Source organism: Cavia porcellus, unplaced genomic scaffold (assembly GCF_034190915.1).
Source record: "Cavia porcellus strain 051 isolate PalLab524CR breed Dunkin Hartley unplaced genomic scaffold, mCavPor4.1 scaffold_7, whole genome shotgun sequence".
Taxonomy (NCBI): Eukaryota; Metazoa; Chordata; class Mammalia; order Rodentia; family Caviidae; genus Cavia; species Cavia porcellus.
Genome location: NW_026947490.1, coordinates 22,702,565 through 22,726,218, shown reverse-complemented (window position 1 = coordinate 22,726,218; position 23,654 = coordinate 22,702,565). Strand labels below are relative to the sequence as shown.

Sequence of the window (23,654 nt, the reverse complement as noted above, 5' to 3'; positions counted from 1 at the left end):
CTGACTCTCCAGCAGCTTGCCATGAGAGCCAAACGAAACGCAGGGGTGACCCGCTTGGAGAGAACCTCAAAGACAGTGCTGGAATTACAGGTGCAGCCCAAAACCGGACGGGCTGGAGAATCCCACACCCAGATGGAAAACACCTAGGGGGGACCAAAAAAAAAAAAAAAAAAAAAAAAAAAAAAAAAAAAATATATATATATATATATATATATATATATATATATATATATATAAATGTATGTAGAAACAAAATAAAATGTGTGAGCCCAAGGTCTCCTGCACTCAGCCAGGGCTTGGGAGAGGAAAGTGGTCTAATTGGGCAAACACATGAAAAAGCTATTTAGCTTTGTTGCACCAGGATATACAGCAGGGGAGGCTGTGGACAGCTTGATAGAAAAAAACAGAGACAGAAACGGTCTGTAAAATGGGGTGATGACAGTGATCCCGGAGGGGTGGATCAGTGAGTGCAGGGTGGTCCGAGCCCAGGTCCCCTTCGGGCTTCCGGAGCCCCAAGGCCAGCTCTGGCTCAGTGCCTCCCACCTGGTGCCGGCTGCCCGTTGGCGTCTAAGAGCTGCAGCAGCTCTGGTCTGGGGCTGCATGGCCACAAAGCCCTGTTGGGCCAAAGCAAGTTTTACAGAAAAAATGAAATGACAAATTTTAACTAATTGGTATTTTTGTTTTTAACTGGGGATCGAACCGGTGACCTCATCCCTACAGGCAGGCGCTTGTGCCACTGAGCTAAATCCCCAGCCCGCTAATCCGTAAAGGTTTCCAGTTTAAGTTGATGTGCCTAAAACGTTTCTCGTGCCTTGCAAATTCTTAAATTGCAGTTACAGGGTTAACTTGCTCTTTGCCCTCTGAGAGGAGAACACTGGTAGTTGGTCAAGTTTATCACCTGAGGGAAAGAAGACACTTCAAAATTCCAGCAAAATTCCAGTCAAATTTATTATAATACAGTAGAAAGACAAAAACTAAGAAAGTTATAAATATAAGAGTATAAATACTTTTGATATGAGATGATATGTAAAAGTCTTGTTGTGCTAAATAGATACAAAATGAGATGAAGCCAAGACCAAAAAGCTTATGCACACTGAGGAAAGTTTACGGAAGGAGCTTATTAAATAAAGCATGCATGTGGTTTCCTTGTTAATTTAGGGGAGTTCAGGTTGTTTATTCTAAAAACTGCTTTGGGCAAGGAAAAAGATCAAATTGACATTTTAAAAAAGTGCTTAAGAAACTGGTCTGCATCACAACAGAGTAGATACAGGAATAAAACTTAAAAACCACCCCTTTAAAATGTATGTTGGCTAACTTTAAGAGAGGCTATATAGGAAACTGAAATACAGCTGATTTCTACCCCCAGAGGTTAAGAACCCCAGAAGTAAAAATACATCGGCCCCCTGGAGAGTGGAGGATTGACAGTAAACCAGCTGATGGTAAACGGGCGCAGATGACCACCAGGACAGCAGGCTCAGTTTCCCTGCACTGACTAAACATAGCTCAGAATAGACGCTCACACTCCAGCCCTGTCTGTCTGCTTACTGACAGAAGCCAGAGGGGCTGTCCTGGCAGGAATGCGACCCAGGTTTCAGAGGTGACCAGGAGGACAAACAGAACACCCATCGGAGGCTCACAGAAGAAAGAAAAATGACTGACACACAAAGACAAGGATACTGACCAAAAAGAGTCAAAGCAAGCCAGCATCTGCTCCCAGACGGCGATCCTGGAGCTGCCATCTGCGGCCAGGCCCAGAACGCACTGCGCAACAGGAACACACCGAACAGGGCCTCCTGGCAGCAACACTTGGCAGTGGAGATAAAGTATTGGCGCGCCGTGAGGCCAGAGAACATTCACACAGGAGCCTGCAGAGGAAGCCCTGTGCAGATGCCCTCTGCACGCTCCCTCATCCGACTCTGAGGCTGGCTGACTGTCCTAAACCAATCTTGGTGGAACAAAGGCTGTGAGCCAGGGCCAAACCTGGGGTTTATTAATTTATGGAGCAGGGAGTGGCTGGAGGATGGGTGACTGGGAGAACAGGCAGGAGGCCTGAGGTCACCTCTGCAGTGTGCAGAGAGGAGGGTATGCAGAAACAGTAATCCGCACAACGCAATCTGAGATAGCATCTAACGTTCTGGGGTAGGTGCTTCAGCTCTGAAATGTAATCTTTTATGCCCTGGAAAGCCATAGCCTCTTTTTTGAGGCTTGATCCCAGCCCACAGTGTGGAACCTGGCTCTCCCGCCTGCCTGCCTGCTCACACATGGTCTCTGGGAATCATTGTGGGCAGACGTGACAGGCAGGACAGCAGATGACAGTGCTCATGAAGAGGCTGACGGGGCCTACTGTGGGAAGCCGCCTATGATGGCGCCCATTTCCTGCTTCCGGGTTCTTCCCGGCCTGAACAAGCCCGCCAAATTGTCATGTCTGCCCAGTTACCCGTGACGCTAGCCTATCAGCTTGTTAGACGCGCTTCTCTGTGATTGGATACTGCTTCCCCTTATAAGAGGTTGTTCCTGCCCCCAACGGGCAGAAGAGGAACCAACGTTGAGGGTGGCGGACCTTGTTAGGTCCGGTTCGCTGTACGTAATAAAGTTTGAGAGCTGATCCTGCTCGAGTCTGGCCTCCTGTCTCCCGCGGCTCCGGTCATCTGGTGGCCGCCCGTACGGGGAATAAAAGACTCAGCGACGTGCCTCTTCGGCCGGGAGGTGCGATTGCTGTCGCCTGCGGTACGACGGAGGACCTGGCCCAATAACAACGGAAGGCCCCGAGCGCCTCTTCTCTTCACCCTGATCAGCTACGTGAGATACAGCGGTTCCCGGGACAGGTGAGTACTGGATCGCCTGGGTTGGGTGGACGCACCTAACAGATTTTGAGCGCCACACGGGTGGACGCCGGTCTTTTTTTTTTTTTCCCTTGCATTTGTTTCGCTTTCGCTTCGCCATTGTGGGCAACGCTGCTCGCAAACCCCTCGCTGACTCCCTAAGAGTCCTGCTGCGGACCCGAGGCATCTACATAAACCGGGTCACCCTTTCGAGGTTTCTGGATAGTGTTAATGAGATTGCCCCCTGGTTTTGGCCCACGGGCTCTCTAACCCTCCCGTCATGGGAGAAGTTAGGAGGGGTTCTTAGATGCGCCCGAGAAGAGGGACGCTTGGATCCCATGGTTTTACCCCTGTGGGAACTGATTAGGGCTTGTCTGACGGACGAACAAACCCCCGGGCTTTGCTCAGCCCGACAGCCTCTTGACAAAGCTCGATCCGAGTGCTCGGAGGAGCCCGAAGTTACACCTGACTTTGGGCCTCCAGAGAAACACAAGGGCTCCGATTCTGATTCGGATTCGGAAGGCTCAGAAGAGGAGGTCGTCTTTGCTAAGCATGACCCTCCTACACCGTTAAAAGAGGAACTTAGGGCTCCGGAAGATAAAAAGGGGAACCAAACACCACCCTGCCCGAGCTACTCCGCCTTACGGGAGGAGCTTAAGCCCTTCCGCCCTTTGGCAAGTTCGCGACCCACGATCACCCCCTTCAGGGCGCCAGGCCCCACTGCACCGCCGTGGCCGGAAGAGGAGTTGCTCCCTGGGCTGCCACCACAACCTATGGCACCGCCCTGGTTAGAGGGAGAGCTACTTCCTGGGTTGCCTTCTGCGCCCCCATCTGGGGAGGGAGGAGGACGTTCCTTCCACCAGAGGGTATGGTCGCGGCTTCCCTTTGAGTGTTCCGGTCTCCATGCATTCCCGGTACAAGTAGGAGGCAGGGGAGGAGGAGGATATTATGAGCCCTTAGAAATTAAACAACTTAAAACTATCAAGGACGCAGTTTCAGCTTATGGGCCCAATGCGCCATTTACCATGGCGCTTTTAGAGGCATTGGCAGGTCTGCTTTTAACTCCTGGAGATTGGACCCAGCTGGCACGCGCCTGCCTCTCCCCCGGACAATATTTAGATTGGAAGTCCTGGAATGAGGAATTCTGTGTAGAGCAGGCGGCAGCCAACAGGGAAAATAACCAGAGAGAGTGGAACAGGGATATGCTATTAGGGCGAGGAGCCTTTGAGGAAGATCAAACTCAATACCCTCACCAGGTTTATGAACAAATTAGCCGCTGTGGCCTCCAGGCCTGGAGACGGCTGGCTGGAAAGGGAGAACATACGGGTCACCTTACAAAAATTATACAAGGGCAGGGAGAGCCATTTTCAGACTTTGTGGCCCGCATGCTTGAGGCCGCTAACAGGATTTTTCCAGATGCTGAGGCGGCCCACCTTCTCATAAAACAATTGATTTTTGAACAGTGCACTAAGGAGTGCCGTGATGTCCTAAGAACTAACAAAAATAGGTCCTTAGAAGAGTGGACACGCCTGTGCCGTGAATTGGGTGGCCATGGCCTAACGCCCAAAGGAAGAATATCATTGGCACTCTTTACCATAAATTTTTTAAGGGCTGGTGAGATGGAAAGATGTCCTTACAGGACAATGGATGGGCCCGGATCCAGTGGTTAGCTGGACCCGAGGTGCGGTTTGTGTCTTCCCACAGGAACCAGGTCACGAACCGCTGTGGGTCCCGGAAAGATTGACTCGACCCTTCTGGGACCGACGCTCAGCGCCCGAGACCATCTACAAACTAAAATGTCTGGTTTGGAGTCTTTTCTATTCTGTGGGTTCCTATTAATCACCCCTGTTCGCACAAATTTGACCAACACTGTTAAAAATATGACAGCTTGGCTGCAAGACACCTACCTAAGTTTCACAATTTGTCCCTCATAGTCGGTCAGGAACTTGACAATATGGACGGTATCCAACTAGGTCCAGTCAGGTTCAATTTATCAACTTTAGGCAGTGTTATAGCCAGTTTGTGGGAACGCGTCACCTCCTGGTTCTCCTGGCCCAACCTGACTACTTGGATCCTGATTGCCGTGGCCATCCTAGTGGGGCTTGTGGTTATTAAATGCTTGTTAGATCGCCTCATGCAAACCCAGCAACAGGTCAAGGTCACAGCTATGGCAGCCATGCAAATGGCAGCAGGTGGCCCATCAGGCCAGCAGGCCGCCGCATATCTCCTTCACATTGCAGAACATCAGCTATAAGAGCTGAGTGGGCAAGCCAATGACGGGTAAGACGGGAAAAGCCCTCCCGGTCAACCTAAGACAGGCTCCACTCAGATATACATGGCCTATAAGGCCAGGGGTCCCCTCTGGAGTCAAATTATTGGCATTGAGATGCGAGACCAAGGGTACTGCAGTGCCATCCGCCCCAAAGGTTGGGGGGAAGGCAGGAATGAATGTCTATATGCATCCAGGTTCGGTTCACAAAAGCCTGGCCCTGCAAAAAAATGAACCACTCACCTTGAGCATGGTCCTGGCGCAAGGATATGCACAAAACAGGGTGATGCACAGCAGGGTATAGACCTCTACATTCTCTCATGCCTCGGCCTACAAGGTAGGCCCACTCCTAGGTGTTTAACAGCAACAACGTCATAGACACCTTGGAGGGACCCACAGACCATCCTATTTTAATAAATAAAAAAGGGGGAGATGTGGGAAGCCGCCTATGATGGCGCCCATTTCCTGCTTCCGGGTTCTTCCCGGCCTGAACAAGCCCGCCAAATTGTCATATCTGCCCAGTTACCCGTGACGCTAGCCTATCAGCTTGTTAGGCGCGCTTCTCTGTGATTGGATACTGCTTCCCCTTATAAGAGGTTGTTCCTGCCCCCAACGGGCAGAAGAGGAACCAACGTTGAGGGTGGCGGACCTTGTTAGGTCCGGTTCGCTGTACGTAATAAAGTTTGAGAGCTGATCCTGCTCGAGTTTGGTCTCCTGTCTCCCGCGGCTCCGGTCACCTACAATGCTGGCATCGAAAGGCCAGTGAGACTTGGAGGCCACGGCTACTCGTGGAGGAGGAGGTGACACGGCAGAAGAGCTTGACACGGGTCAAAGCCAAAACCAAAAACAAAGCCACTACATTCAGATAAACCAGCAAAGTGGGGAGAAGGGAACTCCTCCTCCCCTGCAAAGCTGACCAGGGAAAGACACTTAGACAAATCAAAGGGCCTCATACCCAGGCCATAAGACCTCACTGATGCTAAGCTAAGGCCGGCTAAGGAGCTGACTGACGGTTCAGACGCCAACCTCAGCTATGACCCTGATGGACCCCAGAAGATGCCATTACTTCTCATGTCTTCTCATGGGTGGACTGATATCAAGGGCTCTTTGGCTGGCAAAGGACAAAAAGATTAACATCTGTACTGACCCGAATATAGACAGGCAGGCTTCTGATGCTCACAGGAAAAGAGATAAATTATAAAAAGTTTTACAGCCCCTAGATGCTGGAGGGGCCTCTAGGAAAGCGGTCACTGTGTACTACAGGGCGCCCCGGAGAACTGGAACAGTAGAAAAAGAGGAAAACAAAGAGGGGCCCTGGCGATGCCCCTCATCACAGAGCCGCCCTTCCCAGAGACCCCAAATTGCTCTTCTAATAAAAAAGCCTGCTTTGGCCAAGAAGTTAAAAAATATATATGGGGGAAGGATAATAGAAGTTTCCTGATGGGAGGCGAATCATCCCCGAAGCGCTGGGACCCAGGCTCATGAAACAATTCTATTGGGGTTGCAGGTGGAAAAGACAGCACTGGAAGCATCCCTAGAGTACTGTTTCTGTGTGCCCCGAGGCACTGTAGTGGCTCAGGCTGTTTGTAAACAGTGCTTGACCTGTGTGCAAAATGAAGACAAGGGCTCACCCGGCCCCCTGGCACCGGGGAAACAGGAGCTGCCCGAGGTAAAGAGCGGCTGTGGGCTTCACTAAACTGCCCTGAGCCCATGGCTGCTGATGTGTGTGAGTGGAACTTTCCCCACCCGAACAGGAAAGGCACAAGAGGTGACCAAGGTGAGGTCAAGAGACATCGTTCTAGATTTGGACCACCACTGGCCTTGGGGTCAAATAGTGGACCCACATTTGTAGCCAAGACAGTCCAGGAGCTCACCCAGGGTAAGATAGAATAATCGAAGGTAAAATAAAAGCTTCCCATGGTTTACTGGCCGAAGAGCTCAAGAACAATGGAGCCCACAAATCAGAGACTCAAACAACTGTTTAAAGATATTGTTAAGAAACTCATCAGGATGAGACCAAGTCCTGCCCAGTCCTGCTCTGAGTCTGATACAGGCCCACCAAAACAGAGTATTCCCCTTATAAAATCCAGTTCAGCAGGCATCCCCCAAACATGGGTAAACTAAGGGTGATCTCTGTCAACTAGAAAAGGACAGATACACTTAAAAATAGCTTTGCAAGACATCTGTAACTATACAAGGAAAAAACACTCATAAGCCTGCAGACCTGATATACCCATTCCAACCTGGGGACTCTGTTTTGATTAAAAAGATAGAAATAAAAGAACTCATGTGGGGTGGGCCACAGACTATAATCTGGTCCACCCCCACTGCTACCAGAGACGGCAGCCCTGCTCTGGTCACCCCGGAAGCTGACTGGCCTACCCATGGCCGAAGCTTGAGAATCAGCATAGAGACACAGTAACACTAATGGACCGTTTCTCCCTCTACCCAATAGGAAGCCAGCTCCCTTCCCTGTTGTGACAGTGATGCTCTCTTAAAATTTACAGACATCGTTGAAGGGAGGAGTTAAGTAGGATTTAAAGATCAAGCCCCCTTGAGCTCACCCCTTCCCCTTTAGCTATAATATCTTGCTCTGGTGCAGGTAAAATTGGCAACTAAGGGGGCTGGAGATTTAGCTCAGCGGCACAAGCAAGCAGGCAGTCGTGGGTTCGATCCCTGGTACCGATAAAAAGGAAAAAGACAAAAAAAAAAAAAAAAATTGGCAACTACGGGCAGGCATGGTGGTGCATGCCTATAATCCCAGCATGTGAGAGGCTGAGGCAGGAAGATCCCTGAGAGTCTGAGAGTTCAAGGTCAGCCTGAACTGGATAGTGACACCTTGTCTCAAAAAGACAAAATCAATCAATAAATAAATAACAATGGGAAAAAAAAGCTGGCATCTATGTCCTGGAGGCAGAATTTATGTTATCTTGTTCTCACAGGACTCGTAAGGCTCTGTCTTCTTTTAAGGCTAAGTTATTGTTATAGTTATGGCTAGATGTCCCCCAAAACCTCATGTGAGTTTTTCAGAGGTAGCTAATGGAATCTAGAGTTTGTAATTGATTCACAGTGCAGTGCTGGGATTAACTATGAGGGACTGCTGGATCAGGCTACCAACAGGGTTTGTACTGCCCTAGTACCAGCAGTCTGGAGAAGATAGAAGAGGCTTGTTTTCCCCTTTTTTGTTCTTGATGTTCTCGCTGTCTTCTGCCACCAAGTACTGATGCCCCTCTGCCATGTGCCAGCCAAATATGGACTGACATCTCTACAAATGTGGACTGAATAAACCTTTTCTCTCTTAACTTTGGGCATCAGGTATTTTGTCACAGTAATGAGAAAAGTAACAAAGACGATTATTAATTACTCTGTGTTGGTTCTGTACCCCCGCTTTTCCCTCTACCAGTTTCTAAAAATCACCCCCATGAGCCAAAGGCACAAAACTAGAAACTTCCCTTTGTTCAAATGCCCAGCACACTTGGAACGTGAGTTTGGCTAGGTCAATGTGCATCTAAAATCCTGGAAAATAAATACTTGTTCCCCGTGGGTCACTCTGATTTCTTGGGTTCTCCAGCACTGGGCGAGTCGGTGCTGTCTCCTCTGGGACAGGCAGTTGGAAGGTAGTGCTGGTCTCCCACGTCCTCTGCCCTGTGCTGCTTGTCCTGTGGCTGATTCTTTTCTCTGTCTTTTGAGACAGGGTCTCGCTGTGCAGTTCAGGTTGGCCTTGAGCTCACTTTGTAGCCCAGGCTGGTCTTGAACTCATAACAATCCTCCTGCCTCAGCCTCCTGAGTGCTGGGATTACAGGCGTGCACCACCTGGTTGATTCTAATCCTTACTGCTCTGTCATGATTCACAGTGTCCAGGAGTAGACAGTGTCCTTGAGCTCAGTTCGTGTGCTGCTCACCCCCTCTCCCCCCATCCCCTGCGAGATAAAGTCAGAGCTTGACATCTGGTGGGACAGGTGGCCTGTCCCTCTGGAAGCACCTCAGCCACTTCGGTGGGGTCAGCCAGTCCCCTATGTCACTCAGTCCTGATGTGTCACCTTGTGTCCTCTTCTGCTGTGTTCTTGACTTGTGTTAAACAGATGGCCTAGATGGCGCGGGGGGGGGGGGCAGTTATGTTAGCCTCAGAGCTCTCCGGAATAAAATCGGAATCTTTACACTTACATGGAATGTGCGTAAAGTGGGGCTCTGCCCTGGAAGCCAGGGCAGGGCTCCCCAAGGAGTGGCAACTGAGGAGAACTCATAATAAGATGCAGAGCCTTGGCCGCAGCAGACCTGGCTCGCAGGGGCTGTGCTTTAGCGAATGAACTCTGTGGGGCTTGTGGGTGGCAACAGAGCCCACCTGAGGTGACAGGAAGAAAGACCCAGGTTCCCAATGCAGAACTGTACATCTCTCCATCCCCTCCTTGGTCAAGGGTCTGTAATTCTTGGAGACCCCTCACCCTCACATGCCTCACCACACTCACCCCCTCTTCTGATTCATTCAATTGTTCCATTCTTTCAATTCGATCTGGGTTCCTTGAGGATCTGGACTGGGTCGGATCTGGGGAGAGGGAGGAGACTCTGTCAGGAAGGATGCATGCTGGGGTATCTGTGCCCCCAAGACCTATGCCTGCCTCTGAACACTGAGGGGGTAGCCCCCATGACTATAAACAGGGTTGGTGCTTGTGCTGTCTGAGAAGCTGGCATCCAGTTATTTGCTTGGTTGTGAAACAGAAAGAAAATAATTATCATAGCCAGGCATGGTGGTGCCCGTCCTGGTACGAGCTGGTGCGGGAGACACAACCATGGCCCAGGCAGCCCCAGCCTCGCCTCGCTGGGCTCAGTGCACCGGGCCAGGCTGGGGCAGGGCAGGAGTCGGCTTGGCCCACTCGAGGGCATCCGGGACTTCTGGCTGGGATGTGAGGGGACGCTTGTTTCCCGGCTGAAGGAAAGGGTTTGTGATCAAAGCTCTCTGTCACCTGGACTGAACGCCGGGTCCTGGTTGGCCTACAAGGGCCGCCCTCCCTCCTTCCCTAACAGCCATCAGGTGACCTGACGGCTCCAGTTCCTGTCTGCCCAATGGGTAAGCCTCAGGGTCTGTGCCGGCACCCCGAGGTGCTGCGCTGCGGGGCTCGGGGGACACCACGTCCGTCCATCCGTCCAGTCCGTCAGGGCAGGGGGCAGTGGAGGACTCACCGCGGGCCCTGCAGCGTCGGAGATGAAACAAAGCCGCGATCGCGATCGCGATCACACTGCACACACCGAGGCAGATGGGAAGGATGGCTCTTTGGCGGGCTGACGGCTCCCCGGCAGGCGGCGGTGCTGGGAGAGAGAAAGGAGCAGACCTCCGGGTGGGAAAGGCCGCAGGCGCCGCCCTTCCCTCGGTCATGACCCCAACTTCCTCTAGGGGGCGCCCACCGCCTGCCCAGGGCTGCGAAGCGCAGGCGCTCTGGAGGGAGCCCCTGCCTGACCTGGGCCTGGCCAGGGGCAGCGGTCCTTTCTCTCTGGCTCATAAGTGGGCTGTGACCTAGGATGGGCCAGGGATAGCCGTCCTCGGTGAAATGGAAATGGATCCTTAAAGGCTGGGATTCTTTCCCCCTTTTCTCTCTCTCTCTCTCTCTCTCTCTCTCTCTCTGTCTCTCTCTCTCTGTCTCTTTTTAGGCAAGGTCTCTGTATGCAGTGCAGCCTGGCCTTGAACTCACTGTGTAGCCCAGGCTGGCCTCAAACATCACAGGGATCTTCCTGCCTCAGCCTCCAGAGTGCTGGGCTTACAGGCTTACACCACCACACCCAACCTCTCTTTTTCCTGAGGTTTTTTCTCTCCTTCCCTTATTTTCTTCCTCCTTTCCTGGTACTGGGGCCTTTGCACTGAGCCACACCCCTATCCCTCTCCTCATTTTCTGTTTTGACACAGGGTCTCACTACCTCACTATATTACCTAGGCTGGGCTAGAACTTGAAATCCTCCTGCCTCAGCCTCCCCGAGTGCTGGGATGACAGGTGTGAGCTAGCACATCTGGTTTAAAAAGTTGAGAGTTTTAAAGTGAAGGCATTTCTCTGGCCTCTTCATGCTGGACACCAGTCCTGGTGCCTAAGATCCTTCAACCAGACTCTTTCCTGAGTCTGCTGCTGGGTCAGAGCCTGGTGGGGTCCAAATTGTGACTAAACAAATTTTCCCATTTATGGGCTTTTCTCAGACTTTTGATAGTAGGCAGATTAAGTGACCCACACAGTTGGGACACAGACTCAGCCCTCTGAATGGACCCTTGGTGGCGTGGAGGTTTTGTCGAGAGCTACTGAAAGTGGGTTTCTACTCTTGGGATTGCTAAGCGGGTGGGATGTTAGCTGAGGGTACAGGAGTCCCAGAACAGAGCTTACTGGAGAATAAAAGCAGCATAAAGAAATCAGAGATAAACGATGTGAAGAAAAATGCCTAGATTACCTAGTTGGAGTACCTGGATCTAACCATACCTGAAGGTATATTTTTAAAAACTTTCTTTTTTTGTGGGATGGGGAGCTCAGATGCCTTTTGAGTCATGCATCTGACAATTGCAATCAGTAGAGCTCTGCCTATGACCCTAAGAAAGGCCTTTTCTGAGCCCTTAGGAAAGAGGCATCCCACAGCTGCCCCAGCCTGGGCTGGTGAAGGGAGTGTATCCAGCTGGCTGAAGCATGGCACTGGTGATACAGATGGCGGGTTAGCAGGAAGCAAAGTCCTCTCCTGACAGGGCTTGGCCGAGGCGCAGGAGTCACATTAGGATCCGAAGTTGGGCACACACCCTGACCTCCACCTGCGGGCGGTCCTGCTGCTGCCCCTCCTGCGGTGGCTGTGGTGGCCGACCCTCCTCCCAGCTCCTCACCTTTTAGCAGGATGGTCAGATTCCACTGGCCAGTCCCCATGGTGTTGATGGCCAGGCAAGTAAACGTGGTGTTATGGATGGACTCCTCAACGTTGTGGAACAGAAGCTGCCGGCCCTGGACCTCCGCAGAGCGTGGCAGAGTTCCCGTGGTCCTGGGGAGATGGGCGGGTGAGAATGTGGCCTCTTGGAGCCCTAGAGTGACCACGATTCTGTAGCCTCCTGCAGCCTGCACCTCAGCTTGGGAGCCATCCGGAGTCCTCCCCTTGCCACCCCCGCCTCTCCCTGCCACGGTGCAGCCATCAGCAAATCCTGCTGACCCCACCTTGTAAACCCACGTTGAATCCCAGGCAGCTCAGGACCAAGCGTGGCCACTGTTGCCTCCCTTGCCACACTGCCCCCAGGAGGCCACCAGGGGGCGCCCGAGTCACAGGTCGCCTCTGAGCCCTCCGCTCAGCCGAAAGCCAGCGTCCTGCTCCCAGCGCTCTGTGCTCCTCCGCGTCTTTCAGCCTCTGCCGAGAAGTCACCTGGTTTGCCCGCTATTTCTCCATCCCTTCCCCTGGCTCAGCTGTTCAGATTTGTGTTTGTCTATTTTTGGTGGAAGCAGGCAGGCACTCAGGAGCGGAGGCCCGGGCCCTCCTGCTTTCACTTCCCCACGATGTTCACTCAGTGCTTCGCCCTGTGTCTAGATGGCCCCAAAAGCCTCCTAGGTGGGGCTTTGACAGAGGTGGCTGGGCCTAGGGGGTGAGAGTCTGGGACTCAGGTACAATGCCAGGCCCAGGGCACTGGGGCTAAGGGTGTGAATGCTGCCCGCCACAGGCAGAAAAGATAAAAAGGTGGAGAGATGCTGCTAAGCTCCCTGTCACCTGGCTACCTCGAGAGCACCGAAAGCGTCCTCTGTGATGCTGCCCAGCCTCGGAGCCAGCAGACTATGGACTGAAACCTCAAGGTATGATCCAAACAAACCTCCTTTAACGTTTTGTTTTGTTGCCTTTTTGAAGCAGGGTCTCTCTATGCAGTTCAGGCTGGCCTTGAGCTCACTTTGTAGCCCAGGCTGGTCTCAGACTCCCAACGTCCCTCCTGCCTCAGCCTCCTGAGCACTGGGATTACGGGTGTGCACCACCATACCTGGTGCCGCCTCCTTTAATTTTGAGTGCTGGGTGTTTTGTCTCAGCAATAAGGAAAGTAAGAAAGACATTCATGAGGATCTGGCACAGGCCGTACTCCACGACTCTACGCTGCGTATTTTCTCTCTGCTAGGAATGGGAGTCCCACAAGGGGAGAGGGCGGCTCTGTCACATCTACCAGAGCACGGTGGGCAGCAGCCTGGGTGCCGGATGCAGAGGATGCATGGCACAGTGGTCAGCACGGAGGCCGAGGCATGTGCTGTGAGGGACCCGAATCCAGATGCCACCCAGCAGCAGGACATGAGCAGCACCGTCCCTGAGAGCGAGTGACCGCCAGTTCCTCCCAGGGCAGCAGCTATCCCCCAAGGAGCACGGGCGCACCCCTGGCCTGTGTGTAGCTGGCCGGTTAACTGAGGGCAAGTACACAGATGGGGCCTTCAGCCTCGGCAGAGAGGGGCAGCAGACACAGTGATGCATACGGGGTGGGGGACCACCACGGATCGGCAAGGGCAGAACATCGGGGGGGGAATCCGGGATTTCTGAGGGTTCACTGAGACTTTTCCGTTCTAGTTTTTGTTTGGGAACAAAAAAATAAAGACAGGCAGGACATAACAAAAGGTAATAGTGGGTATTTCTGGCTGCCCTTATTGGCTACTGAGGAACTATTTCCCTCTTTTTGCTCCTGTTTTGTTTGAAGGCTGTGCAATGCTCATGTTATTTTTGGGATAAGGAAAAGGTCAATAAACACTGTGTAAAATAATGAACCATAGTGGGTTGTGGCACAGCTGTAATTCCAGCACTTGGGAGGCCGAGGCAGGAGGATCACCATGAGATTGAGGCCAGCCTGGGCTACAGAGTGAGTTCAAGGCCAGGATGAACTACATAGCGAGACCCTGTCTAAAAAAAAAAAATCATCATTTTTTTTGGAATGGAGCTCAAACAAATTCTCGTTTTTGTTTGTTTTTCTATGGGGCTATGGATGGAGAGGCCAGGGCCTGGCAAGTCAGGCACTTGGCCCAGCCCTATAGAGGACCTTTATAGGTTGGCTGCAGTGCTGGCTGTCAGTGTCATGTGGCAGGGCTGGTACTCAGCTCAGAGTGGCATGTGGGGCCTGGGCATCAACAGCCCAGACCAAACACCTCCCCGCACGGTGATGGCATGCTGGCCTGGGCTCGCTCATGTTCTTTCTTTAGTTTCTGTTCCCCTTTCGGGCTCAGCTTCCCCCCTCAGACCCGGGGGTCCAGGCCCGGCCTCCTCCCTCAGACCTGGTCAGTAAACTCACGTGTTCCAGACCACAGTCACAGGCTCTGGGTTGCTGTAGATGTCACAGCTGAGGTTGACATTTGTTTGGCCAGGGTACCAGTCTTCATTATAGCCAGAGATGAACACCTCAGGCGGATCTGAGGAGAACAGGCACACAGGCTCAGGGATGGGGAGTCTTCAGAGTGGCTGAAGAACTGTGGGCTTCAGGCCCAAGTGGGGTGGGGAGCAGCTGAGCTGGAGAGGCCTGGGAGGCGCCCAGGGTCACAGGTTCCTTCACAGAGTGGAAGCCTGGGCATCCTCAGGCAGGGAGCACCAAAGGAGCTCCTCGGAACCTGTCTTTCTCTGCTTGTTTCTGGGGTAGCCTCATCCTGGCCTGCCTTAGTGTTCAAGGCTCTGCCAAGTCCTGCAGGAAAGGGTCCCCTCTTCTCTGCCGCAGCATCATGACCAGGGACACTTTCCTACGCCCTCAGGGGCCAGGCCAATGGGGCAGGGCTGTGTGTGGAGTGGAAAGGAGGCGGGTACTAGTCACCCCACTGTCCTCCTCCCCCAGACACAGTGACTCTGCCGAGGGAACCCGTGGCCCACCTCCCTGGAGAGGAACAGCCGGTGTAGACAGGGCAGACAGACAGCATGCAGAGTGCCACGAAGAGCCCCTGTGGGCACTGCTGACGGGCCCTGTGTAGACAGAGCGCCGGGAAGGCAGCGAGGCGGCCGCTGTGGAGGAAATGTTCAATCCTGAGGGAGCCAGGGTGACGATGCTGGGGACAGTGGCAGCACAGAGAGCGAACTGGCGAAGTTGGGGAAATGCAGCCGGGCTGTGGGCGCACACGTGTGCCTCACCCCCGGAATCGCCAGTTAGACAGGTGGGAGCTTAGACCTGTGCTGTTCGACACAACCCGTGAGGCCTGCACGCTTGGGATGCAGCTGCTCTGAAATCCACAGCAGATTTCGAAGGCATACAGTGACAATATTGTCAGTGTAAATATTGATTTGCCTAAAATCCACTATGAAAACAAACTTTCTCTCCGTCTGTCTGTCTGTCTGTCTGTCTATCTCGGCAGTGCTGGGGATGGAACCCAGGGCCTCTGGATACTACACAAGTACTCCACCACTCAGCCGCACCCCCACCCCTTTTTGGTTTTGAGATAGCTGGCCTTGAACTTTCGATGCCCCTGCCTCAGCCTCCTGAGTAGCTGGTATTACAGGTGTGAGCCGTTTCGGTCGGCCCCACCTCTTAACCGTCTTTAAATGGGTGGCTGGTGGGAAGCTAAACATCGCATCTGTGGCTCATGGTCCTCCGGCTGATCGGAGCAGAGAGAGTCCTGGGGCTGTCACTGTGGCTAAATCTGTGGGTGTAGATGCTGGTGACACCCTACGGCAGCTGCAGGGGGCCAGAGTGGGAGGCCGGGGTCCAGCAGTATGAGGCTGTGTAGACAGAACCCAGGGAGACAGCATGAGCTGTGGAAGGGGATCAGACAGTGTAGCCCGCACCGGGCAGAGGACAGTGTAGACACTGCCCCAGAGACAACAGAAGAATGTGAGGCAGCTCCGAAACCGCTGAGGCAGCTGGTACAGACACTATGGGGGGCCAGACTAGACACTGGGGGCATTTCAGAGAGCACCTGGGAGAACCCGAGTAGAAAGCATAGGGTCACAGGGTCAGGGCACATGACCCAGAGACAGTAACAACGCCCCACAGCCAGTGGCCTAAGTGGTGAGTGTGGACAGCACTGCCCGATGTCCAGGGGAGCCGGGTAGACAGTGGGGCGGGGGCCACTGCCCGTACTCACAGGGCACGGAGACGGTGGCGTGCAGCAGGTCTGGCTCCGCCAGAGTGTCGTGGTCCACTCTGCAAGTGACTCTCCTGCCATCTGTGCTCCTGGAGGGCACCATCAGCAGGAGGCTGGTCACGCTGACTGTGCCCGACAAGGGCTCCTGCTTTTGCTCCTGGATCTCTTTGATCGTCTCATTCAGGGCCGAGTCGTCGAGGTGCCAGGAGAGCTTGGCGGGTGGCCAGCCCCTTTTGGACGCACAGAGGGCCACAGGCACGGGCTCCCCGGGAGTCAGTGGAGGCCACACCTGCCGCGGCTCCACCCTGTTCTGAGGCGAGGCTGGGGGAGGGTGACAGGGACAGGTCACCTCCTGCCGGCAGTCACCCTGCAGACCCTCAGCGGCTGAGGGGGTTACCCGAGGATGGCCAGGGTCAAATCTCAGCCCCATCCCAGAGCAGCCGGGTGACCTTGAGCAGGTCTGTGCCTCAGTTTCCTTAACTGTCAGCCTTGGATACTGAAGGGGTCATGGGCAAAGAGAAGATGAGGGGAAGCTGTCAGAGCGGCCCTGGCACACGGGGAATGCTCTCAGTAAGTGCTGCTTGGTGGCCCTGTGGGGACCCAGCAAAGACTGTCACCCCTTGGCTCTGCCCTTGTGCCTGGGCAAGGAGGGGCGTAGTTCCTGCGAGCCGGGAGTCAGGCTTTCATGTGCACAAGGTCTGTCTCACTCGAAAGCCCCCAACCGCCTCTTCCCATCACCATCACCATGACGTCCGCCTGCCCAGGGCTTCTCTCCAAACTTCCCGTCATATCCTGGCCCATCACTGCTGAGTCACCTCCACCTGACTCATGGAGGGTCCTTGACTGAGTGGACAGGAGTGCCCCTCAGTGGTGCCACGTCTTCTCAGCATTTGATAATTATGAGCGACTCATAGAAGGCCTGGGAAAGTTCCAGGCACAGCAGGGGCCTGGGTGGGGGTGGCAAGGGGGACTGGGAAGGGACACAGGCTTCCTGCCCAAGTTATAAGAGGAAGAAGCCTCTGCCAGATTTTCCAGGCACTTGGCCCATTCAGAAACCACTGGCTGTGTAATCTCAGGACTCTAGGAGGCTGACGTAAGAGGATCCCAAATTAGAGTCCAGCCCCACAAACTTAGCAGACTAAGTTTGTCTCAAATTAAAAAAAAAATTTAAAAAGGTCTGCAGATGTGTGAAGGTTCTGGGTTCAATCCCAATAACCCCCAACAAGAAAGGGAGGGGGTGCAGAAGAAGCTAGTGCCCAAGATGGTAGTGGTGGGGGTGGGCTGCAAACTCAGGGCTCCCCCTCCAGCTCCTGCCAGCTCCCTCACGCTCCCTTCCCCGGCCATCACTGGCCTTCTCTGTCCATCACCGCGCTGGGCGTTGGGTCTGAGATTGGCCCCCTCAAAGCCGGCAGCCGGCCCTCTCTCCTCTCTCCTTCACCCATCTCTGCCTCTCTGGTCCTCATGAGCTGCAGGGGCCCCTCTCCCGCCCCGCCCAGGCTCACCCAACACCAGCAGCTGGGTTTTGATGACGATCGTGCCCCGCGGGAAGGTAGCTATGTTGCATTTGTAGATCCCTCCATCCTCAACGCGCAGGTCTGACAGCATCAGGCTGGCATCTGTCAGGTTCCCGCCGGCCTTGGCAGCCACGAACCTCATTCTCCTGGGTTCCCTGGAAACGCTTCTGCCATCATAGTGAAAGGTGGCTACGGGCTGGAGAGACCCCTCTGGCTGCTGGTGTTCCCAGGTGAACTGGCTCACGTGTATGCCTGGCTCCAGAGCCCCCAGCCAACAGGGTAGCGTCACATTCTGGCCCACGTGGCCAGTCACTTCAGAGGGCTTCTGCATACTTGGAGTTTCCATTCCTGTGGGGAAATCAGGGGCGCCAATTATAGATGGGGAAACTGAGGCACGGGGCCGCTTGACACAGAGATCATCAGGATAAGCAGGAAAGGTGGGATTTGAACCTGGACTGTCAGTGGTCAGGCTAGTTGGCCCTGCATGGAAGTCTCTGTGCCTTCAGCCCAGCATGTAGTGGATCCACGCATTATTGTTGACCAGAAGGGGGGGAAAGTCAAATTTTCAGTGCTCCTGCCCGCCCAGCCCTTGTGCAGGTGTATTTTGTCTGCCGAGCCTCAGTTTCACCTGTAACATGGGTGCAACAGTTTGGATCTCAAGTGTCCAACCAAGGTCCACACAGTAGAAGTTTGGCGTCTTTGAGAGATAGGATCTAAAGTCACGTGCCCAGGCATACTGCTGAAATCTCAGCACTATGGGACGCTGAGGCAGGAGGATCACAGCCTGGGTAATTTGAGCTCAACCTGGGTCATTTAACTTAGCAAGACAATGTCTTAAAAAATGTTTTTTAAAAAGTCTTTGAAGCTATAACTCAGTGAGAAGAACCCAGGTTCAGTCCCTGGTGACACCGAAGACAGGACATGGCAAAGCTGGCTGGGGAAATGAGGGGGACCGGACAGGTGACAAGATGCCAAAATGCCAGGACAGAACTAAATAATTCTCAGGATCTTGCACTTGGAACTTCTCTCAGGCTCCCACAAGACAAGCTTGCTGTAAAAGAAGATCTGACCCGGGGGAGCTCCCTACTGTGCCCTCCAGCCATAGCCCAGGCTGCATTTCTCAGACACAGCACAAACTTTTATTTTTGCTTTTATCTTCTTCTTTTCTCTTGTACTGCCCAAGTTTGCTCCGCAAAGCTGGTTTCTCCCATATCATTCACCTCTCACTTTTCTTTTTTGGTACCAGGGATGGAACTCATGACTGTGCACTTCCAAGGCAGGCACTTATGCTGCTGAGCTAAATCCCCAGCCTCCACCCCTCACTTTTCAAATTAACTTTTGTCACTGCTTTTGGCTTGTCTCATCCAACTCTTTGTGCTAGAAGGACCCAGAATCCTTTGACTGGTGAGCCATTTCTAAGGAAGCTACCTGATTTCTAGGTGAAAGAAAAAAAGAGGAAGGGTTCTGGGTGTGTGGGTGTCTTTGGGTCACTGAAGGTGTGACCCAGAAGGGACTGCAGGATGCTGTACTCTCCTGTTTGCTCTTTCTTTTTTCTTTCTTTCTTTCTTTCTTTCTTTCCTTCTTTCTTTTCTTTTCTTTCTTTCCATCTTTTTGAGACAGGGTCTCACTATGCAGTTCAGGCTGGCCTTGAGCTCACTTTGTAGCCCAAGCTGGTCTTGAACTTGCAACAGTCCTCCTGCTTCAGCCTCCTGAAGATTACAGGCGTGAGCCACCAAGCCTGGCTTGGACTCTCCTGTTTTCTTTCTCTTGCTTCTAGACCATAAGGTGAGCTGTGGTTGTGTTCCTCCAGGCTCTGCCTACTGAAATGCTCTATCCCCCATGGCAGAGAACAGTGTGGCCAATGGCTCAGCGCCTCCGACACTGGGAGCCCAGATAGACCCTTCCTCTCTGTAGATGGACTGGTTTAGGGTTTCTCTGACCATACATATAGCAATGGTCAGCATGAGAAGGCAAGGTGATGAAATCCTCACAGAATGGTGACCTGACCTCGGGCTCTATCCTGGCAAATATTAATTACCACTGGGGTCAGAGGAGCGGAGGAAGCTGGGGGCAGTGCATGCAGGTGCCTGGTACTGTTGGGCAGAAGTGGGGCTGGTGTCCGGACAGGGGTGACTGCGGGAGAGTGGGCAGGTCTGAGACTCAGGGCCGGGGTTTGGGTGCCTGACTCCGCCCCGGCCAGTGACACCCCCCACCGTGTTTCCCTCTGTCCAATGGGATGGGAGGGTGAGGTCACTGGCAGGGAGGGGCCCGGCCTGGGCTCAGAGGTGGCACCCGGCCCTGGTATCCTGCCTCACGTTTCCAGTGCTGGCGCTGGCTCTGGCCGTGCCCGGGACTGTCTCGGGGCTGGGTGTGGGCTAGCGCCCCTCGGCTGGGGAAGCGCCAGTCTTCTGGGCATCTTCAGAGAAAAGCCCAGGACGAGGAAGTGGGTGCCCGGCACGCTGTATTATTACCCTGCACAGCAAAGTGACAGACACCCCCCCCCCCCCCCCCCCCGCTTCCCCTAATGAAACCTTCAGGTCGCCGGGATTAAATGCCAAGTGCGGGAGCCCCGGTGGGGTGGGCGTGGTGCCCCAGCGTTTAGAACACGGTCAGGCACTCTGCGGGGGGGGGGGGGGATGGTGGCTGCACAAATTTAAAAGAAAGCGTGAAGTCTGGTGGTGCAAGCCTGTAATCCCAGTATTCCGGGAGGCTGATCCTAACCTGGGCAATTTACACGTGACAAGTTTCTGTCTCGAAATTTAAAAATTTTTTTAAAGTTTTTCGGGGGAGGGTGGGGGCGGGGAGGAGATGTGGCTCAGTGCCAAGAATCCTTCGGTTCGGTCCCAGGCAGCCGGGCGACGCCGCGCCTTTAAAGCGTGCCCGACTCCCGGCGCCCTCCCTCCCTCCCTCCCGGGAAGGCAGAGCCGCCGCCAGCGGGCTCTTTAACCCGCCCGGCCCGGCCCCTGTGCTCCCTGCACGCCGGCTCGTTTCCCGGACCTCAGCGCCCGAACCATTCATTCCCGCGGGGCAGCGGGCAGGTGGCCGCGGGGCCGCGGGAGGTCCAGGGGAGACGGACGGACACTCACCGGCTCCGGGGCGCGGGCGCAAGAGCAGCCCCAGCAGCGGCAGCAGCAGCGCGGCGAGGGCCATGCGGGCGGGCGCGGCTCCGAACCGACCCAGCTCCTCGCGGTCCGGCGCGGCTCTGGCCCGCGGCTCCGGCCGGGACCCACGGCTGCCTCCCTGGGCGGGGCGGCAGGGCGGGGCGCGGGTGCGCTCTGGGTGTCGCTCGCACGGCCAGGTGCAGCGCCCCCCGCAGGAGGCGCCCGGTTCGGGTTGGCAGCGCGCGCAAGGCTGCGGCGGGCTGCGGAGTGGCCCAGCTGAGCTAAGCGGCCCGCGGCCGGCCGTGAGGAGGCTGGCGTCCTAGGCTTGCCCTCTAGGAGGCGAAGGCAGGAGGATGGAAAGTTGGAGACCAGCCTGGACAACTTAGCAAGACCCTGCCTCAAAATAAAAAAATGAAAAAAAATAAAATAAAATAAAAAGGGCTGGGCATGTAGCTCAGTGCACAGGTCCTGCGTTCAGCCTCAGTATCCCCAAAAGGGGTAGAAGGGGTAGGGGCTGTATTGGGGGTGTTGACCACCAGCTCCTTCCACCAGTGGAGCACAGACCAGGCACACTGCTTCTGTGTGGCTTCAGTTTTCTCCTCTGAGAACCCAGCACGGTCACAGGGCTCACTTTAAGGGGCGTTGGTGAGGCTGGCACAGGAAATTTCCAGCTTCGCCCAGCTGCTGGTTCATAACTGTCACTGCGGGGAAATCAGCTAGATGTGAGCGAGCTCTGAGGAAAGTGAGCTCAGGGTGGGGCCACTCGGTGGAGGGCAAGTGCTTATGGCACTTGTGTGAGGCTGTGTTCTGTCCAGGGCCATGAATCAAGCCACAGTGTAATTCAGTACAAAGTCGTGCTGTCAAGAGCGCTCTGTCTCTGTGGAGTCTGGGTGCTAGAGGAGGGGACAGATTGATGGCAGAACCCCATCAAGTCTGGAGGGTTAGGATTATGGGGAATGAGGAGTGGCGTAGGGCTAGGGGGCTGAGTGAGGCAGGGAGAGACCGAGGGGAAGCAGGGAAAGAGAAACCAGGATAAAGACAGATGGAGCCTGAGAGGCGTCCTGGTCCGTAGGGGTGTCCCTCCGAGCTACTGTCCCGCGGGCTCCCTAGCAGCTCTGGGCCCTGGTCCTGGACATCCCGGTATATTTGTAGGAAATTCCTGGCTGCCTTGGAAAGTTCTGTCCCCGGCCATGGTCTCTGATGCCACGGGTGCCAGCTTGGAAACCAGATGGCTCTAGTCACCCTGGATGCGTGCAGGTGAATTTCTGAATGAAATCACACATGTAGGGCTCTTGGAAATCTCTGAACTTTCTAGCATCCTTGTTATGCTGAGTTATTTCCAAACTGGGAACTTGTGGCCCAGCTTTGTTCCTTCTCTAGGTCATGTTGTCATCATCAGGGGTTCCCCCTCGCCCCGTTGAGCTCTGCTCTGCCTCTGCCTCTGCTGATGTTTGACTTCACATTTGGGGTCCTTCACCCCGGCTCTGCCTCCTCCCCCACCCCAGGCATCTAACTCTTTGGTGGTACAGATGGGTCCTGAGCGATTTTATATGATGTAGGGGCTCAAGTATGAAGCTCAAGCAGGGTGACAAAGCTGGGCCCAGCATGGTGGTGCAGCCTGTAGTCCCAGCACTCAGGAGGCTGAGGCAGGAGGGTTGCCACAAGTTCAAGGTCATACTGGGCTACATGGTGAGACCCTGTCTCAAATAAAACTAAACAAAAGGCAGGGCTGAGACCAGGGAAGGGCAAAGGTTGAGATGGAGTCAGAGTTAGGGGTCAGGACGTGGGAAAGTCTCTGGAATGGGACTAGAATGACATGAGGGTCAAGGATCTAGTGAGGGTTAGCAGGAGATTAGGGGCATCAGTGACCAAAATAGTAATGTTTCTGGCCCCAAATAGTAATATGCCTGGCCCAAAATAGTAACATTCCTGGCCTAAAATAGTAATTCAGCTACTATGCTCTGGGAAGGCCCAGCCTGGCAGGATTATCCCTGCCAACTGCTCCCCACCTCTGAGCCCTGAGGAAGGGCGAGGGATTTAGTGAGACGCCCCTCTTTTGGCTCCTACAGCCCTCTGGTCTCCCCGTCTTGGGCCTTTTGGTCTCTTGTGTACATGTTTGTTGAGCACTTACTATGTGCTGCTCCCGTCCCAGATGCAGGAGATGCGTCATGAACAAGAGGTGGCACGCCGGGGCGCGAGGCGGGGACACAGGTGGTAGCGAGGGAGGCAGGTGCGGTGTCAGAGCAGGGTGGAGGCTATGGGAGCCAGACGACAGGACCCTTGCCCATCGCCACCCTAGGCTTTTTTAAAATTTTATTTTGAAAGTAGTAAAATACAACAGAACAAGACAGAATAAAGCCAACTAAGATCATATAGTGAAATTGATACAGAACTTCACAGCAGGTTACCAGGATAACAGTAATAGGTATCACAGTATATTTTGTTATCTTTACAATAGGTGTTCTTTCAATCATGTATATAAAATGAAATACAGAACATTATAGAACTTATCAAAACAGAATATTGAATAGAGCAGTACCATTAATCAGAATAGAGCAAAACAGTTAAAAAATATTTGTCTTCAAAGAGATGGAGAAGGAAATCCCCCTTATTTGCTATGGTCAACCTCCCAGGAGATGCTCAGATTTCTGGTTCCCATTTGCTAACAGGGGGCAGGAGAAGCGGGGTAGGGGAACTGGAATGTATGACTCTAGGCCGTGCACTAGTAGGTTCACTATTGCTTGGCAGGGAGGCAGGCTGGTTGCTTGGTTTCCCAGCTTCGTAAGTTCTAACATGGCGTAGATCTCAGAAGCTGCTGGGGGTTCTCCCCCTGGAAGGGCCGCAGCCACTCTAGGCTTTAAGGAGAAGGGAGCCTGTGGTCAGTTGAGAGTACAACCAAACTGCTCTTGTAGACTGAAGAAAGTGGCAGG

The 23,654-nt window shown here is 53.9% G+C and overlaps 1 protein-coding gene across 1 annotated transcript; it reads right to left on the bottom strand.

Moving 5' to 3' along the window:
• Positions 1-923: 923 nt before the first annotated feature.
• Positions 924-21,252, bottom strand: LOC101788294 (poliovirus receptor homolog). Its single transcript, XM_013146879.3, has 8 exons — positions 20,710-21,252; positions 17,612-17,971; positions 16,110-16,430; positions 14,339-14,456; positions 11,933-12,084; positions 10,270-10,395; positions 9,558-9,634; positions 924-9,178 (listed from the first exon to the last, which is right to left on the bottom strand). Exons 1-8 carry the CDS (start codon positions 20,771-20,773, stop codon positions 9,128-9,130), a joined length of 1,269 nt encoding a protein of 422 aa, XP_013002333.1. The 5' UTR covers positions 20,774-21,252; the 3' UTR covers positions 924-9,127.
• Positions 21,253-23,654: the final 2,402 nt, after the last annotated feature.

Coding starts and splice junctions, on each gene's coding strand:
- LOC101788294 (XM_013146879.3), bottom strand. CDS start 20,773: ATGGCCCTCGCCGCGCTGCTGCTGCCGCTGCTGGGGCTGCTCTTGCGC. Junction 12,085..14,338: donor GTGACTGTGGTCTGGAACAC/GTGAGTTTACTG, acceptor CCATCTCCCCAG/GACCACGGGAACTCTGCCAC. Junction 9,179..9,557: donor TGAATGAATCAGAAGAGGGG/GTGAGTGTGGTG, acceptor CGCGCCATCTAG/GCCATCTGTTTAACACAAGT.